General features: G+C 44.4%; 1 protein-coding gene across 9 annotated transcripts in view; it reads right to left on the bottom strand.

Annotated features, from left to right (window-relative positions):
* CEP170B (centrosomal protein 170B) overlaps window positions 1-20,133 on the bottom strand; it is a 58,663-nt gene that overhangs the window by 13,454 nt on the left and 25,076 nt on the right. For 4 of the 9 annotated variants that reach the window (XM_027716423.2, XM_027716424.2, XM_027716426.2 and 1 more), the window contains exons 7-14: window positions 16,299-16,400; window positions 14,756-15,232; window positions 12,475-12,537; window positions 10,845-11,608; window positions 8,646-8,834; window positions 8,341-8,449; window positions 5,147-6,919; window positions 1,597-1,846 (exon numbers count right to left, since the gene is read on the bottom strand). In XM_027716423.2, the coding sequence (XP_027572224.1) occupies window positions 1,597-1,846; window positions 5,147-6,919; window positions 8,341-8,449; window positions 8,646-8,834; window positions 10,845-11,608; window positions 12,475-12,537; window positions 14,756-15,232; window positions 16,299-16,400 (3,727 nt within the window). The remainder of the gene's footprint in view (window positions 1-1,596; window positions 1,847-5,146; window positions 6,920-8,340; window positions 8,450-8,645; window positions 8,835-10,844; window positions 11,609-12,474; window positions 12,538-14,755; window positions 15,233-16,298; window positions 16,401-20,133) is intronic. The other 5 variants (XM_039378972.1, XM_039378973.1, XM_027716425.2 and 2 more) reach the window with 3 other exon arrangements.

The raw sequence follows: 20,133 nt of genomic DNA, 5'->3' as shown, positions 1-20,133 counted from the left end.
AGGTGTCCAATTAACACTCAGTAATGGTAGCACTTTGCTCTACCTGCTCTAGATCTTAAAAACAGTTTCTAAGTCTCTGGATTGTTGAAAGCAGAGCTTTAAAAAAACCCTCCAGATCAGAAGCAGCCGTTGTGGTAATTTTAAAGGAAAACTTTCAAGAGAAAAAATAATCTTGCAGCTAGTCAGCTTCATCTGAAAGACACTTTCTTCTTTAAATTAAAAAAAAAACACCCTTATCACAGAATCACAGAATATTCTGAGTTGGAAGGGGCCCACAAGGAAAACAAGCAATGTGATAAAACTGTCAGTTAATCAAAACATTTCCTTGGAAAGAAAACGCATAATTGAACTAATAAAAACCAGTTTGAGCTTCCTGCCTAAGGTACCCCCCTCTCTGTGCTGGTGGGGATAGACCTGTCAGGGAACACTTCCATTATGTGATTCACTTACTGTAAACAAGTGGCATTTTCCCTTTTAACTCTCTGACTCCTCCAAACCCCTCCCAGTTAATTCGGGAGCAGCAAGGGAAATCAGAACTGCAATTACCAAGCAGACTCTGTGACCGAGCCCTGCAACGTGCAGCGCCAGACAAGTCTGACGCAACCGTTTATTTATAGCTGCTGCGAGCCGGAGCTCTCCGGCACTGGGAACGCTGGTGGGAGGGAAGCCAGCATCTCCCACACCCACACTTCATGCAGCACAGGTAATGCAGCCTGGTTTGAAGGCTGACACACTTTCTAGCAGCTTGACAGAAATTTTCAGGCAAGAAAAGCCTTTTTGAGGTCAGTGCGGCAGCGCTGAGGGTGATGTGGAGATGTTGGCCAAAAGCAGACAGAAGACAGCTTCCTCAGTCAAAAGTATTTCAAGTATGGCCAGTACAATGGAAGACCAGTATTTCTGGAAAGCTGGCATAACACAGTTGCATATTAGGGATGTCAAACCTCAAATGCCACTGTTTAAAAAAAGGAATCTATTTGCTTTACTGCTGAGGTCCTCCAGGCAACTGTCGGACCACCAGTACACAGTAAGTCCCGTATCCAGGGACATCAAGCTAAGCAACAACTCATTTATATACAAGGTCTAGACAGATTTGGATTCAGTTGTGCTAAGCAAAGAGGTTTCTGCCCTGCAGCAATTACTTACTGCTCCCTCACCAGCTTCAGGCAAAGCAGCTACAACAGTTTACATATTCAGTCTTTGCTAACCCATTTGACTTCCTCTGCAGAGAATTAGGACAGTTCACACCAACCACACTGTGACTTCCAGCAGAAAGTAGAGATAAGCAGGTATAAACAGTTAGATCTTCTGACAGACTTCCCACAGCTTGATCAAGAAACAAACCAAGATACAATGCCCTGCACCTTGGCATTAACTACAGAGAAGGTACAACCAGCACATCCTAGCCCAGGCTGCAAAGGTTTATTGAAACCTTCTGAGTCTGAACAAATTGATGTTCAGATGTAAAGGAGATAGGGGGGGGGCACACAAACAGGAGAGAGCCTCTCCTTCTACCTCCACACCTGGGTTTGTTTTGAACACCAAAGAAAACTCAACCCATTTTCAACACATGGGTCAACACATAAAGCCCCACCTCACCTGGCTATTTCGGCTATCTCTGCTGTTTGTGCCATGAAGTTGTAGGGGTCAGGGTGGTCATCAAAATCTTCATCATCATCTGTTTCTCTGCTGTTGTGCTTCTGCTTGCCCAGCCCAGAGCCACGTATCCTCGGTGTTTGTGTGGCTGTTGAAGTATGGGAGCGTTTGTGTTTAGGGGAGCTGTGATTTGAGCCATATTCCTCCTCCGAAGTAGAAGTGTAATCTGAACCCTGTGGTCTCCGCCTTGATGCTTATAAAAAATGAATTGGTTTCAGACCAAGGACAGTAGTAAGGAGTAACTACAAAAGGGCAAAAAGGTAACACAAAACTAGCCCAAGAGCACAAGGAAAGGAGAGTTTCTGTGCAGATTTTAAGTTTAAACAGCACATTCTCAGAGTTTATTTCCGAGTTGAGCCCCTGTACGGCTCCCATTCACTATAAAAATTTGGAGGGGGAAATGCCAATGGAAAATCAAAATGACTGTGTTAACGACTCCAATGTAGTAAATTATTACCACAGACTTGGCTTTCCATGCACAGAAGCTCTGTGTATAAGTAGCACACATTTCAGACTCCTCATAGTCCCACAGAAGTCCCTGTCTAAAGAAAGCCCAATTTTCAAGCCTGAAGACACCTTTCCAATTAGCTGCAAGTACAAGCAGAAGGAGGGGTTTTTGAGTGAAGAGTAGACTATGGTGCTTGGTGTTATTTGCAAGAGTCCACACCCCCGTGTTCACCTCCTGCCTCGCAATCCCCCATTAATGACACTCTACAAGAGTGTTCACACAGTCAGGCCTGGCTCCAACCCCCGGAGCCAAGTGGAAGCTGCCTACTTATCCCAACCAGTTCCGCAGATCTGTAGACACCCAAGTCCCTCCTTGCATGGGAAGTATCAAGGTGTCCTTATTTGAAAACTGGGCTCCCAGTGTTTGCTGCCTTGCTACACTCTCTACAGATACCGTTTCATTCCCTGCTGTCTCTCCCTGGAGCATGAAGACCCACCAAACACAGAACCAGCAGACTTATTTAAAATTACAACAGCTAAAAGCTTCACTGTGTTACCAAGACTATCGTAACACTGAAAAAGTGCAAGTGAATTAAGCCAGCATCATAGATCATACAAGCAAACCCAACAAATTTGGCATATAAGATGCAGGTAGAAACTACAGATAACTGCTGTAGAGTGAAAGAAGTATTCCCAGACACTGGCTATCTCATCTACAGCTATAAAAATGCCTTGGTTTAGAATTTTTATATATATATATATATATATATATATATGGAAAAAGTAAATTTAGTAGAGTTGTATCTTTTTTTTTTTTAAACACAGTTTTAGAATCAAGAGGTCACCCTGTCACTGAACAGCAATTTTAAAATGAGGAGACTGATTTTCCAACCCTGTATGCCAAGGGAAATCAGAATCAGCACCCTCAGTATCATTTAAATTACACTGAGTAAACAAATCGTGTATACAGAGGAGGAGGGGAGACAGGCCCTTAGCTTTCAGAATTGGTAACTTGGGTTACTCTGATGTTATCTGTGCATTTCACAGAAAGTTACTTCAGGTGGCCCAACAATATATGGGCATTTCTTGTCTCATGGCTAGATAGTTCATGCTGTTTCTCCGCTAGTATGACTAACTTTCCCCCAACTGGGAGAGTTGGGAACTACTGTGGTTAGCTAAACACTTAAAGAACTCCTGGAATAAATCAGCCACGTCTGCCTCCTTACCCCCAAGGCTTGACACTCAGTGCTCTCAAGGGTTGTTGTACCATGCTAAAAAACATCTTGATGGCACAGTGAGTAGTCCAGTTTATCAACATTTCACTTTTGTTCCAGGAGGGGAGTTCTAGGTGTTGATTTACTGTATCTACAACAGCATTAGTATAGGAACATGCATCACAGGACAGTAAGCACAATGAAGCATGAAACACACCAGTGTGTATTTAGAGCTTGCACAAGGTCCACAATCCTATCAAGGAATTAGGAGGTTAGTATTTTAAGAGTAACTAATTCAGTGGAAGGATTAGCATCATCTGCTACAACTACAGGCAAGGAGAGGTGTTAGCATGCTGCTACGGAGCTCTGGAAATCAAAAACCAATTCATTTGAATAAAGAACTGGCCAACACTTATCATTTCTCTCCGAATGATTTGAAGTCTGTGGTCCAAAGGCAGAGGGAGTGCAAAGACCGCCTCCTGTTTGGAAAACTCTGACCACATTATTTTGCTTTAAATTTGTTACTGTTTAACAAGAAGTTAATAATAGCATCATCTCAAAAAAGGCAAGAGAAGAGACTGCACATACTCTTTTAGCTTAATCACATTCTGATTTACATGCATATACAAATGTGTAAGAAAAAAATCATTACAATTAAAGGGGAAGCTGGATGCACTAAAACAATCCCAATCAAAACAAGCAGCAAATAACATTTTTAGCATGCAATAAAAATGAATAATGCAAGAAGGATAATTACTTCAGCTGTATGAAAATATATTAAAGGACACATCAAGAACTCCAAGACCCCCTACAAAATCACAGAACTGCTGAAAATAGCATCCCTCTCAACAGGACTCAGAAATCCAGCCGAAGGGGTTCTTCTTGTCCCTTTGGCTACCTAAGCCAAAAACCTAAGCAAACAGATTCCTAAAAACCTAAGCAAAGAGATCTGCTTTGCCACATCCATGGCAGGTCAAAGACTACAGGCACAGACCTGGAACTTAGACCAAAGTTGTCGGGGACAAATCTCCCAATAACAATTACCATTTCGGAGTTGTCATCTGAATTGGGCCCATCTCTTAATTAAAGGCTGATTTCAGTATGACAAATGTTGATATTGCAAGGGTTTGTTGAGTGCTCAGCTACAGGGCAAGATAGATCCCAAACCTCTGCCTCATGAAAAACAGGACTGCACACCTGCCTTACCTGTGGCAGAAGTGAGTGAAAATACACAGAAGTGAGAATTTCTTGGGGCAATCAACATGCAGTGTCCAGCCCCATATTCACATTTACAGGAAGAACAAGGGAACAGCTTTCACAACACAGGGATGTTTATTTCTTGTTCTCCTGTTTCAGATGCCTTCAAACCTGCCACCTTGGACATCATCTGTCACCAACACCATTATAAGCTCTCTGGAAGCAAACTTTTAATCTTAGAAGTTAAACAGGAACAGAACAGAATTCCTTGCAGAATTTCCAGCTGTAGTTCTGGAAAGGCATTAAATTCTATTTGTTTAATAGAAAAATGGCCAACGTGCCATGGTCAAATGGCAACTGGTTGTTCAAGAAACAAAGTCACTGAAGGAAAAAAAAGTAGCTGTTTGCAATATTCTCACAGACACCACCACAATATCATCTCACTGGGTATGAGAGATGCTCTGCTGTCTCCAAACCCACAGGAAATCTGCATTAATGAGCAGCATGGATGTTGAGACTTTTGTACTCACCAATGCAGCTCCTGTACTACTGAGATACCAATCCTTGGCAACCATGTGCAGCCTGTAAGTCAGAAAGAGGGGAATATGGGAGAAACGTAAAGCAAGAGCACTTACTGGATGAGGAGGAATACTTGACACTGCTTGAACGGGTCCTGCTGAAAGGTTGCTTGGCAGAGGCAGCAGCTGCTGTTTTCCTCGCCGCGGCTCTGACCTCCGAAACGCCCGTCTTCCGATAGGAATCCGCACTGCGGCCTGAAAACCCCGTCCTCGACTGTGCTGTCTCGGAGTCACTGGGCACTGTAAATGAACCTGCCCGTTTCCTTGGCATGGCGAGGATGTCCAGCCGGGAGAGCTTCTTTGTCTCCGTGGGCTGCTTGGGGCCCTGAGCAGCGGCGTCAGGGTTGGAGGCCGTTTTCTCAGCATCGACACATTCGTTGTCCGAAGCATCTCCCAGCCGTGCACGGCGTAGCTTGGAGGCCCGTGTGGGACGTGGGGTGGATAAACTGTTGGAGCGGGTGAGAACCTGCTGGATTTTCTGCACATTGGAGGTCGTTTTGCTCTGGTCCTCCTTGGTGGCCTGAGTGTAAGGTTTCCTTCTGGGAACCGGTCGGGTTACTGAGTGCTCTTGGTCAGACACGACCGCGTCAGGGACTGACAAGTAGGGTGAGCTCGAACCTCGCTCATCATCCGTGAAGTCAAGAGACCCTCGAGTCCCGGCGCTCCGCTTCATCTGGAAGCGTTTGGCGGCCTCTGCACGGTTTGATGCCTCTGGTGCTTGCGTTTTCCGCTTCTCCGTCAGCCTGTCCCGAGCGCTGGGCTGCCCGCACTGGTCCTGGATGGAAGGTGTGGAGGAAGATTTCTCCTTCTGCAAGCTTGCAACCGCTTTGCGTTTTGGGGCACTCGTCGGGACGTTCTTGCCGCTCACCAAGCTGACTGTGCTGGCAGTGTCTACGTCTGAGTCCCCTGACAAGGAGTCCTCCAGCTGACCAGCAGTTTCCGAGGGCTCCAGCTGTTGGTTTTGACTAAGCAATTTGGCTTCCAATGCTGCCAAGGCAGTTTCAGTGTCCTTAAGAAGAAGATGAGTCTCCTGACTAAAGTCCATACGACTTGACCGAACAGCCTCTAAATCTTTAAGCAGAGGGTGACTTGAAATATGTGGGAGTTTATTTTGAGGAACACCACTGCTTGATTTATCTTTGGTAAAACTTTCCTGTCTAACAAAAGATGCTGTTTCCTTTCCTGACGCGTTTTCTTGATCTTGAGGAAGACTCTGATGAAGGGAAATAACAACTTTTCCAGCCGCATTTATATAAGCGCTAACATCTTTGACCGGTGGCTTTCCAGCAACTGGTGTGCCAGCACACTTGAAGGAAAACTCCTGATCCTTAACATCTTTGTCTGCTTGAGCATGGGACATGCTCAGAGAGAGCTTGGAGGGAACTCCCACATCATTGCTGTCATCGCCAATGTAGAATGAAGTAGAAACTGGCTCACTCACAGCTCTCACATGTGAGATCCGTGAGGCTCCTGGCTGCCGGCTCTCTGATCTATTGTCTTCCCCCATCTGCTCTGGCATTTTATTGTTCTCTTTATATTTCTTGCCTTTTTCCATGCTGAAGCCATCGTCAGATCTGCTGGCATCACTGAGGCTATCTGGATCCAAGTCTTCTTGGATGAAGAGGCGACTGCTGGGATCTCCATAGGCTTCCGTGCAGTGGTCCTTCACGATGGTTCTCTTGGTAACCTCAGAATAGGACTCCTGGCAAACCAGGACCGTGGGCGTGGGGCTGTCTGATTTATCGCTGGGTGGGAGTTGGGGAAGAAGGCGCCTTGTTCTCGAGGGCACAGAGTTTTCTGGTTCCCCAGGTTTTGGGGCTACACCGCTTTCTGAAGAGGATTAAGTGGACAACAATCAACTATTGCACAACTATGCCACTTATTTACTTACTTATTTAGTCCACAAAAGCAGTCCCAAGATGCACTTAGAACTAAGCTTTTACGTAGTATGAACATCAACAGGGCCTGGTTGCTCCTTGCTCCCTCAGGCTTATCAATACAGACAATATACCTAATTCCTTTGCTGAATCACACTGCTCAACACCACTCCTCTCTCAAGGTTGGATTTCAGATTCATTCTCCCATAATATACCTCTCAGTACAAGCACATACTTTAGAGGCTAACTGCATAGCTGGCACCTATCTGCCAACAATCAGGCCACAGGAATGAGTTGAAAAGCCATCAGACATCAGTGATCCAGTGTTTTAAGCACCATTCTAGACAATATCACCCATTTGACTAAATAGGTGGTGTTTTTCACACTACGAGTTCTCCTACAATCACACCCCACAGCAAATTCCCAGGAGAAAGACCCTGTAACATTTAAGAGGCTCTGAATTAGAGCTCACTGCCCCAGTGTGGGTGGGCTTATCTGCAAGGACACACTTCATAGAAAGAGCACTCCTATTTCTCTCATGCCGCTGGCCAGGACTCCATATCTGACACCACCTTTAAATACCAGGATAACTGGTTATTTGGCTATGGTAATATTTCAAGGACTCCAGGAGTCAGGTTCTCACACGGTGTGAAAACAGTAGCAATGACCCCTGAAACAATAGTTTCTTCTAATCTTTATTGGATCTACCTATAGGTGTTGATGTCAAGAAGGTTAATGACAGTACTTCTAAACAAAAAAAGTTGAAAACATTTATAAAACCCAACAAAGTGTTTTTGTCCTTTCCTCACACACCAAGAAGACCAACAGGGTCTGTCAGCTGTCTTCCCAGTTATGATGGGAGTCTGATCTCCTCCCACTCCTCTTCTCCCCTCCATACATACTTTTCTGTGCTGATCTCCATGCTTCAAAGCTGCCACTCAACAGCAAATCCCAGAACAGCCGAAATTTTCAACACAGCCAGACACAGGAGAAACACACCAAAAAAAAGCACAAGCCAGCAACTAACTCCAAGGAAACTTGCAAAGGGTTTTCATTTGGGATCATAAGCCAATCTAAAGAATCACAACTTGGGGCTAGTTAACCCCCAAAGCCTCTCTCCTTCCCAGGTGCCCTTCAGTCATGTCAAACCTAACATTTAAGAACCTCTTGGATGACTCCAAAATGCAAACCAGAGGCTCCTTCTGTCTTCAATCCACTGGGAACAATTCACTCTGTCCCTCCCATCCCCAACTACACTACCTAAAACAAAAAATAAGTCACAGCCAGATGCACAGAAGCCCTTAATTTCTGCTTTTTGTATCATCCTGGCCTAGATTCAGCTTCCTTCAAACATCAATGCTGAATGAGACTTACCTGCACTTCCATCACCCTGCCCAGAGACAGATCCAGGCTCAGAGTAACTGTCCGCAAGGCTCGCCCATCTGGACACCCACTTCTGACTCCCTTGAGATGCTGCAGACATCTATAACAAGGTGGGGAAGACAATGCCAGAAAGAGGGTTTGTAAACAAAATCCTAGCCACAAAAACCTCTCCTCTCATACACATATCACTCGGTCTGCTCAAAATGGGAAACCAAGCTACACGTCACATTTACATCCAGACAGAAAACCCATCGACACCTCCACCATCCCAGCAAATCCACCTGGACTGCCCGTACCTGCGCTTCAGCCTGGGACCCACTCACAGCTTTTGAGGAAAATGCCTGGAGCAGGGGTGACTTCTGACTAGTGCCATTTTCACTGATTAGATGCTGATGAGAACCGGAGTCGTCTTTTTCACCTTTAATTATTGGTCTAAAGGCTGAAGAGATTCTGGAAAATTCAGGTGACTCAAGAACGCCAAAAACCTGAAAAGGTGTTTGCATGGGAAAGATTAAACACAAGAAAACAGAAAAATATTATCCCAAAATCCAAATCCATGAAGCATTAGTCACGCACAAACTATGATCCCAAAGGGCCGAAAACACTTGCCAATGCTTCCATACCAACTAAGTAAATCATTGTCTTCTGTACTCCACAGCAGCAGCTTTAAATATACTTATTCATAGAATTCCATTCACACCCACCTTTCCTCTCTCCTTCATTATTTAGGTGCGTTGCCTTTAACAGTAGCAACTTTCACTGAAAAGGAGTCCTTTTTCATCCCTGAGAAATTTGGGATAAGTGTCAGGAAAGCTATTTACCAGCTCATTTGTGGAGAATTAGAAAGAAAAAAATAGGAAAGCTCCAACCCCAGGGTCTTTCATAGACTGTAGCAGCGAGTGGGCTGAGCAAAGCAGCCTTGCACTGCCACATGAGGACCTGGGAAAGGATCCTCTGAGATGAGTGAGTGTTTGAGCTACTTGGATAGATTCCCTTTGGAGATAAGCGGGCCTTCCTAAGGGGGTGAACAAGATCTATGCCTTAGCAGGGCTTGTTTCTTTTCCCTGACTACAAGAAGTTCAGAGGAAGATACAACCATGGAGGTGCCTTGGCTGGGCAAAGACTGCCATAAAGGTCTCCACTCTCACCTCTGTTAAAAAGTGTGTGGGCAATGGTGGGGGGGATAAAAAGCACCTCAGAACCTAAGCAAGTCTAGAACTCATATTTTCCATCTTCCTGACAGAAACTCTGACGTGCAGCTGTCAACTGCACCAAGTCCATGGCACAGACCAGAAGTGTGTGGCGCAGGACAAGAATTGTGCCAGTTTGCCTGCCCAAGTCACATGGCTGCCAACACTACTCCCCAGAAATATTTGTATTTTTGTGGCATTTTCTCGACCAGAACAATTAGTCATCTAATGTCAGGACTAGGACCTTGCTGTGGCTTTAAATACCCTGCCCTGAGAGCTTCCGATCACATTTCAAACAAGATGTAAGGAACGAATGGAATAAACAAAGAGGGAAGCTAGATCCAGGCTCACAAAACACTGTATACAAAGCTCTAAAACCAGGTTCAATTAAGGTTTGCTTTAAACCTCACCATCCTCCTGACTACACTTCTCTAAATCTTCATAGCAACTTGCCAGTTTTGTTTTCATAATAGACCGCAGATGAAAGTTAAACCTGAAAATCAGCCAAACTTTGGTTTGCCCTGCGGTTGCTTAGTTGGGTGGGTTGTTTTTAAGCTTCTCCCTCATCTCTGAGGTTTTGTTTTTAGGCTATCACTCACTCTGAAAAATCCAAACATGTATAGATCCATCTAGGATTGCCTCTGCCCTAGATCACACCCTTTTCTATCTTATCTAGCTGCCACTTGCCCTGCCAGCAAGCATGGCCTTCCTAATCAGGCACAGCCAAGTACAGAAACACCTATCACTAAGGTCTATGAAGGATGAAGAGTACCAGCCCTTGGCATTTCCTTTGGACTACCACAGGATGCTCCCATCTTCCTAACAGTGGGCAGGAGGTGATGCAACATCGAGGCAGAGGCTTGGGAGCAGTCCTAGAGAGCAGAGCTGCTCCCAGCCAAAGCTGTCAGCAGGATCAGCCTGATCTTTATTCAGGTGCTGCCTTTCCTCTAAACACATGGCAAGCCCACTCTTTCACTTTTGCATCCAAATCCCATTTTGGAAGCAAAGGCAGTTCTTTGCTGTGGGTTTATCTTGCCTTCTTTTACTCTGTGGATTTTTTTCATTTGTTTGTAATTCTGTTGTTTTGATGGGATTTTTTTGAAGACCAGCCTCACAGTTTGTTGGGGCCTATCCTTAACACAGGTTACTCAGGATGATTTTCTACCCATTTCTTACCAGAACCACCTGCTGCACCCAATTACATCCCTTCATGGCAAGAGCTAATTTAGGTTCCCAGCACAAGGCCTGGAAGCCCAAGCCTTCAGCCCTCAGCATACTGGTCAAGCACAAAAAGGCAGCATTTACCTGATCTATCATTTTCCGTGCTTCCTCCACCTCTTTATCCTGCGACTCCGTCTCAATGGTGTATGTGCCTGTTTCGCTTATACTGTCTTCCTCATCATTCCTCCTGCCCTGGGCAGACTTCACCTCCAGAGGTGGGGCAGAGGCAGACTCTGGTTCCGATGATATAACCACACGTGGAGCCACTGGCATGGGCAGAGGGGCTGGTTTCTCAGCACTCGGCTTCCCAGATTGAGCAGTCTCACGCAAGTACTCAGCCATGAAATCCTGAGCCATTTTAGACTTCCTCCCAACGCTCCCATAAGTTTTGGCTGATGCTCTGGAAGCAGAGGACGACGAAGAGTTGATCCGATCCTCAGTCTTCTCCCTCTTGAAGGAGCTGGTTCTTTGAGTCCCACAGGAGTTGCTATTGGGTTTGCCTGCCTGGGCTGTGAGGTGGGATGGCGGCACTGAATTTCCCACTTTCTCCGCCGGCAACGCATTCTTGCGCTTTTCAACCTTGGTCTTCATCCCTGGGTCGGTGTCGCTCTGGGAGGAGTGAGCGCTGTGCGTGAAGGACTGCGACCGCTTCTTCCGCGGCGTGTCCTCGAAGAACTCGATGACGAAGGCCTGCTTGTTGTGCAGCATCTCGTGGGGATCCCGCCTCATCTGGCGCTGCAGCCGGGTTTGCTCTGTCGGACGTTCGCTGCCCGCCGGTGTCTCCTTCTCCGCCTTGGGCGCCACGGGGTCTTCGGAGTCGCTCTGCGTCCCGTCCTCGTGCCTATTGCCTGGAAACAAGGCATGCAGATTTGACTTTCATATTCTCAGTTGCTGCGGCTCTCTCATTACCTCCCAGCTGAAATTTATAATTTCAGTTAAAATAAAAGCATCCTATAGGATTAAACAACTCTAAAGACATCTGCGTGGTACAGAGATTGTATCCCAACAGGAGAAATAAAAAGAGAAGGCAGCTCTCTCCTGACCCCACTTTTTACCACTCGTTGGCTATCATTTATTTATTTAAAAACAATTCAAGAAGTAATTTCAACCACATGGGTTTCTGATTTTGTAATGCTGGTTGGTTTAGATACCTATGCTTTGTTTCTTTCTTTTTTCAATTTAAATAAAAATGATGACATTATTTTGCCGTTCCGCCCAATTACTGTAGTCTAAGATCACTTCATTAGGTTTTCTCTGCAGGATCAGCAAATAAAACTCTCAGAATGCATCCCATGAAACCAAATCCCCACGATCAAAGACCAGATCAGTGCATTATAAGCAGATACATCTCTGAGCACCCACATTACCCTCCTCTACAAGGGGAAAATAAACCAGAGGGTAACAGAAAAGTAAATTTGCAGGATTCTTTACTTTTCCTGGAGATCTAAGAATCACACCATGACACCCCCACGAGTTACACCATCCTATCACCAGCCAAGCAAAGGTTAAATCATTACTTAAGAGTTTACTAAGCTTAAACTAAGTTTATAATTATTTTCACTTATGTTAGCAACAACCATCTTCACAACCACCCCTACATATCAGTGCCTGCCTGACCCTCAGCACCTTAGCTCAGCACTGTCAGAAAGTAAGCTGAAGTAAAACAGAAACTTAAAATTAAAACAAAAAATTAAAAGTAAAACAAAAAACAAACCTTTTTTTGGAGAAGGAAACGGGTGTGAAGGCACAGAACACGATTCAGTCAACGACCAGGAACCTGTCATCGGGAGAACGGGGAAAGAGGTCTCTGCGCTCTAGACTGTAATATGTAGCAAGATATACTGGCTAAAATACCACGTGTTTGAAAGGAAAACTGCTCAAACCTACTTTGCAAGTTCTCCAGACTCATGGGTGAAGACCATTTATTACATCAAGTTAACTGTGAAAGATTAGAATTTAATGTAAGATCCATTCAACCCAGGAGTCAGTTCTGTGAAGAGTCTCCTAACACCCTCATGAAGGAAGCCAGCAAACTTTGCATTGTGCCCCGAGGGCTGATAAGCTTCACCCTTGGAAGGGAAAGTTCCTAAATTAAAGGTCTTGGCTAAGAACTCTGCTGAATGCCAAATGTTGAGGACACAAGGAAAACATCCACCACGCACACAGATGCCCCAGCAGAACACAGTGCACATCCTCTCAAGCTGCAAAAACCTGACCTCTCTAGCTTTGATACCAGGCTTTACATTCACCACATTGTTCCTGGAAGTGAACAGTTGTTACTAATTACCCCCAATGGTGGCACCTCTGATACTGAAGACCTAAACCCGGTAGGCAGTCAGTGGTAGCCTCCAAGATATCTTCCAAATTAGCCCTGCCAGAAGAACATGTTAGGCAGCTATCGCAGACAAATGACACCCTGTCCTCTGCCAAAGCAGAGGTGGATAAACTCCTCAGGCCACCAACATTGTATGCCTTAATCAAATGTCCAAAGGTTGATTTCTTGATATGCAAATTATGCATTAAATTAGTTCAGCTTCTCTCCATGCCTTATGGACTGTAGAGAGGCAAGTGTCATCAGTCTAGTGTTCCCATGCATCGCTCATGAAAACCCTAGGACAAGCAACAGCTGCCCAACTCTCTAGTTTTCTCCAAGAGGAAAGAGCAAAACTACTGAAGCACATTTCTATCCATATTTCTATCCCTGACAATGTCCTCCAGTAAGACAACAAAATCCAACATGACAATAACAAAAAATCCCCAGCCCAAACCCCTCTATCATACAAGTCACAGTAGACTGAAAATAAGACCCTAAATAACCAAACAGGGCACCTCAACACCGTCCCTTATTGGGAAGGACTAGAAACAAGCAGTGGCAACAAAACAGTTCCATTTCCATGCCATGCCCAACCCCATGGATGAATATGAGACCTTTCAAAAATATGTATCCATAAAAGCAAGTTGGAGGTGTAATATGTAAAACTCTTCATATTACGATTAGTTTTTTTATAACAAGGCCCAAGTAAATATTCCTTCACGGGAAAACAAGGTATTCCTCTCATTTAAGTAGGACCTTGAGCACAAATAGGTCTTCAATATGACTTCATCAGTTAAAGCTGCAAAACAATAGCTTCTCCAGAGGCAAGGCAGTGAAAATGCGGGAATCTGTGGTCTCCTGCTAGCTGTTCAGTGCACAGTCCAAGAGAGACACCCAAGCAAGCCTAAATCACGTAAAATATATTCAAATTTGCATGAAAATCATGAGTCCCACAAGCTGCACTAAGAACTGGGCTCCAAACTACACTTCAGACCTTTGAAAATCCTCAAAGAACTCCTCACAGTAACACACTTAACAGAACACAGGTCCACCAAATCTGATGTTTTTGAACAGAGAAGAATTACAGAGAAGCTTTAAGAGAAGTTTAAGAGAAGAAACCTTCTCTTATAAGCAAAACAATTTCCTTTATTTGGGATCATGTACATCTCAACTCTATCCATACTCTCTTTGTCAGGACCTCTTGTCATCCAACCAACTGGCTCTGGACATTACAGCCATCAGGATGATCACACTTAAGACTCTTCTGGACTACAGCTACAACGAAAAGTCATTCCATCAGCTAGGAGAAGACAAGAGAACAAAATTCACTGAAAGACCAGTGTTTATCAGTCTGCCTGATCACATGGAAATTACTTTAGACATTTAAAAATCAAACCAGTTTTTTTTCAACCAACTGCTGAGCTGGCATTATAGATGTAGAGCAGTCACATTAGAGTGTCCCCAGGCCAACATCACACATGACTTCAGGGTCAGGTGAAGAGCTTGCTAGCCAGATTCAACACATTAACAGTCATTAAAGTAATACTCTTCATCTTGCAAATTTGGAGCAGAGATAATAAAGTCCAGTTCTCCCTGAAAGGAGAAGGGTTCTCCTCTTTTATTATGCAGCATTTGCACGGCCAACAGAGAGCTATGTCCACGTGACAAGATATTCACTCACCTTTAAGTGTCCTCACATGAACTGGCAGGTCACTCTTAGTACTGTAAACATCATCTCCCGCAGACTGACGTCTCATCAAGCTTGGGTCATTCTGGACAAGCCAGTCAGCCACTTTGCTCTCTGCCGACATCACTTCTGTGTGAGCTGGTTCCTTACTATATGGTCTTCTCTGTCTGAGTGAAAATTTAGTTACGTGGTCTTTTATCTTTATTTTACCCGGGGTACCATCATCAAATTCAATGGTGAAAGAGGCATGACTCTGTACAACAGGGGCTACCACAGTATCAACATCCTTTGTTGGGATCTCATGGACCTGTGTTTCTGGAGATTTGGATGGCTGCTGAAATTCTTTAGTTGGAATCTCAAAATAACTCGGCTCTCTCCGGAAGGGAAACACAGATTGTTCCTGGGCATCTCTGTAAGTAGAAATATTCCCATTCAGTTCCTCTTCATGTTGGGTTATCTCTTTGGATCTCTCTGCAAAAGGAGAAAAAAGAGGCAATAAAACCTTAAATTCACAAACATTAGCTGAAATGGAATAAAGAAAAAACCACAAGTTCTGTATTTGTTAGCTTTGTACTCTGGCCTCATCATTGAAATTGGTGCTTTATGGTCTGACCACCAGTTGTTATATTCACTTTGTTCTTTCTTCCACTGCTCCCAAAAGAGAGAGCTGAGCTTGCACACACACACAGAGTTCTATGTTTTGACAGAACCTATGTGACTGGCACCATTTTAAGGTTTCTGTATGCCTGAGCTGATATGGAAGGAAGATCCCATTTCACTCTGCTGGATTCACTTACACACGCGCAGACACACACACACACACACACACACACATACATACACACAGACCCCCATTCAACTTCCAGAGCTCAAAGGAAAAGCCTGAGTGTGTAAAGCTAATCACAGGTATGATTCTGCTGGATCAACACCTAAATCTCTAACATCACTAAGGATAAAACCATATTTTTTCAGTACTACTCAAACTTCTTGGCTAGAAGGTCACTCACTTATTTTAACCTCCTGGAAGGGCTATTAATCATAACCCCTCTCTGCTAGAGAACAGATACACGGTATGTGCACTGAAATATAACACTTATTTGTGCAGTAGAGCACTGTGCTTGACAGAAACATCAGGTTTACTGCACAAGCTGAAAAAGATGCATCTTCCATACATACAGATTCACAAGAATAGGAGTGGTAAGACAAAATGGCTTCCAAGTATGATGAGATGAGAAACAGATGCAGCACTGCTAAGTAACTAGGTCACAAAAAAGCTTAGTAAGGCCTTTCTCATCCACACTGAATTATTCCACAACTGCTGTTTCTAATGTTCAAATATTTTAGGGAAAACATTTTAATTCTCCCTTATTCCAGTTTCATCAGCAGCAACCTACACGTAGGAACGTGCAAACACAAGCACAAAAAAAAAGAGTGGTAATTAAAGCCTTGAGACGGGATGGCTTCACACAGTAAACACCAAAAGTGTGCAGAAATTTTGTGTCCCCCATCTTCTCCCACCCCACATCGCCTCCATTACCTGAGTAATGTTCCTCTTGCCTTCTGTCGTCCTTGTTATTTGCATCATCTTCCCCCCACCAGGAGGGCTGCCCATAGAGAGGGGTGCGGTAAGTGTTCGTTTCTAGGAAGAAAACAAGCAAATACTTTGACACAGAAAATATCAATTTACCAGGTTCACAGAAGTCAACCACATGCCAAAAAGGGAAAAACAGCAGGGCCAGATGAGACCATGAACCTGTTGTACTGCAGTTTTAACAACAGCAAATTATACATAATAATATGTTCAGGCTTTTCTCTTTTTTTGCCCTTTTTTCTTCTTTACATTCTACTGCAAGATGGTGACTTCACCTCCCTTTGCTGTCTTTCATAGCTGTGTTTCCCAAATAGTGGCTCTTCTCCCTTTCTAGCCTCATTATTCACAGGAAGTGTAAGATTTTCGGCAGGACAGACTACAAAACACTAACCGTAAAATTGTCTGCATCTCATTAGCAATTTAGGTGAAAATCAGACTTTTCTCCACATTTTAATTGGGAAGACTTCAGTTTTGGCCCTTTCTTGCCCCACCATGTCCTTGGGTGTTTCGAGGTTAGAGATTTTTTCCACTATTTACCACTCCCACTCTAAGTGACACACATTCCACAACGGGAAATTCTTGAAGCATTACAAATTTAGGAAAAATGGTGAAACCATCTCCTTACACGTTCATAAAGAAGTAGAAAACTCTTGCTCTCTAAAGTTTAAAGTAAACCAAGTGGATTCCAGAGTGGATTCCAGAGTCACTGCAGGACAGAGGGTTTTTTTCTTGGAGAGGCTTCCCCTAGAAGAGCCAGTCTTGTATAATCTTCTCTGCTCAGTGAGCACTGACTGAAACATCAGGGCTTTCCTGCAACAACTGGTACCCAAAGGAGCTGACCCACTGCTTCTCGTTTTGTACTCCACAAAATGAGATTGCATTTTGGCAGTGCCTTAGGCTGCTGCTATTTATGCAACAAATAAGAAGAATACACCCCAATTTACCTGTGGTATAGTTATATTATGGTTTTTTAATAGTTTAAGAGAAGCAAATAAAGTAGCTTTTGTTCTTTCATCTAGAGGTGATAGAAACACCAGGACAGGTCAGGGGCTGAAGTTAAGCTCTATCTTTGTTAGCTGCTTCTGCCTCTACCCGTAACAGCCATCAGCACGGGCTTTACCAGCCACATCTTAGCCCTGGCTCTGGCTCCAGAGCCAAAGCCGGGCTTCTACTGCCAGCTGCTGCTCGGCTTGTGGTTTTCAAACCACACACTGCTCTGTGTAAAGCAGCTCTCAAACAGTCCTGCAACTTTGCATTCCCTGCTTTAATAGGGACATGGCAGAAAGCAATCGGTAGCATAAGGGAAGTCAGGAGAGGAAGGGGGATTAAATAAGTCGAAGAAAAAAAAAAGCAAGCCTAATGTTATGCTGCTGTTTCTAAAGCTACACAGAGCCAGTGGCCACTACTTCAGAATATTTTTTTTCTAGAATCATTCTAGAGATATATAAGCTCATACACTGACAGTCCATAGGAAAAAATTTTGCTTTACAGATGCAGCCCACAGGTCCTCTTCAAGAGATCTTCTTCGTGTTTCGAAATGAACCATGCAGCCTCCCTTCACACTGAGGATCAAAAGAGGCTGAAGGTATTACTCTCCTCTCTGCCTAGAGTGTGTGGAAGATAAACCATGTTCCTATTATGTAGGCAGCCTGTGAAAGTTCAAAGGACGAAGCATTTCTCACCATGATAAATTGGAACTGCCAAGCAGTATGTTTCATAACTGAGGATGGGTAAACCACTCATGGGAGAGGGGGGTTAAAAAAGAAAAAAACAATTCACAAGGTTGTCAATGAACAGAGGCACTTCAGTGTAAGGTTTGGCTTCTGCTAGACTGAGACCTTCTGTCACACAGTCCAGTAGAAACCTACCACTCTCTCTCTTTATGTTATAACTTGCTCACTAGACCCCAGATCCAACCATGTAGGATCTGCTCTACCAACATCAGCCACTTCTTTTGGGCACACAATGAATTATCACCCTCTGACTTGCAGTACAGACCTTAGGGTTGATGCCCTAGAGGCAAATTGGGCCAGGAGAAGGAGAACAACACTTTAACACAAATCAACTAACAACAGCCAGTTATGTCTGAGCTAATTCGTGCATAAAGATCAATGGGGCTCAACAGTAATGGGTTCAACTACCCTCTACATGAAATACAAAGACCACCTGCACTCTTGCACAAGTAGCATCTTCCCCAAGGGTGGGTGCTGTAACCACTTGCATCTTGCAAAGAGTTGCCTCATCACATCCCAGCCCCTCACAAGATCACAAAGGCATCCTAGTCTAGAAGTTGCCAATGATCTATTCCAAGAAAATTATGTGCCCAAAGAGGCAGAAGTGTGTTAAGAGAGCTCACACCCATGCTGCAGCACAGACATCTTCCCAGAAACTGCTGCAAGATCTGTGTCCCACCTGTGTACTGAACACAGGAGCCTTTGTCCCCCAGGAGCTTTTCTACTACAGGGAAAACACAGTCAGGGGAGCTAGTCAGACTTTTGGTCAGACATTTTCTCTTGATGGGGAATTTGGGGATTGCAAAGGAAAAAAAAAAGTATTTATAAATAATAATGAGCCAGCTCCTCTGCTGTCTCAAATTTCCCTGAGCCCTAATAGGTGCTTGGAAATTCCCCGAACTTCCCCTCTGACAAAAGCTAGCACAAAGACAAAACCCCTGAGCAGCCAAGCAGCACCTAAAAAGCGTGCATCAGGTTGGCCAGAATGCACAGATCTGGATCTGCCAGGGTGGGAGACATGAGAGACACTCCACTGCACTCACTGCATGGGAGAAGGCTCCTCCTGCCCCACAACACAGAGCTCATGTGGCCCCACCTGAAATGCCTGTTACAGCATCTGTGACAAAGCTGCACATTTGTGCATGTGTGGAGTTTCATTCCTTTCCTCTCCCAGCCTCCACAATAAACTGGAACTTCATTTTAAAGCTGCAAAAAGCTCAGATGGAAAGCCGAGGAGTCAGCAATTTGCTATTTGGGGGCAGTTTTAATATTTTAAGAGCAATTAATGTCTCCACTGAGCATTCATATTAATTTGTATTTTGAAAAACATTATCAAGTGACACAGACACCATTATTCTTGGCTACTGCTGAAAAGTGTTGTGGTTTAACCCCAGCCAGCAGCCAAGCCCCACACAGCCACTCGCTCACTCTCCCACCAGCAGGTCTGGGGAGAGAAATGCAAAGATAAAAGGTAAAAAACTCACGGGTTGAGATAAAGACAGTATAATAGGGAAAACAAAAGCCATGCAAGCAAAGCAAAACAGGGAATTAATTCACTGCTTCCCATGGGCAGGCAGGTGTTCAGGCATCTCCAGGAGAGCAGGGCCCTATCACACACAACAGTGACAAACATTGTCACTCCAAATATCCCCACCTTCCTCCTTATTTCCGACACTTTATATACTGAGCATGATGTCATATGGTCTGGAATATCCCTTTGGTCAGTTTGGGTCACCTGTCCTGGCTGTGTCTCCTCCCAGCCTCCCAGGCACCCCCAAATTCCTTGCCAGTGTGGCCATACAAAAAGCACAAAAGACCTTGGCTCTGCGTAAGCTCTGCTCAGCAATAACAAAAACATCTCTATATTATCAACCCTGTGCTCAGCACAAATCCAAAACATAGCCATACTAGCCACTGGGAAGAAAATTAACTCTACCCCAGCCAAAACCAGCACAAAGAGCTACATGAATTTGCTGCCCTGCTCATGTCAGAAGCTTCTGTCCCTTCTAATTTGCCAGTACAACAGACCTGACACCTCCCCCTGCTCC

This window comes from Pipra filicauda, unplaced genomic scaffold (genome assembly GCF_003945595.2).
Source record: "Pipra filicauda isolate LSUMZ 115617 unplaced genomic scaffold, ASM394559v2 scaffold151_size3305965_pilon, whole genome shotgun sequence".
Taxonomy (NCBI): Eukaryota; Metazoa; Chordata; class Aves; order Passeriformes; family Pipridae; genus Pipra; species Pipra filicauda.
This window is presented reverse-complemented; position numbering and strand designations above follow the sequence as displayed.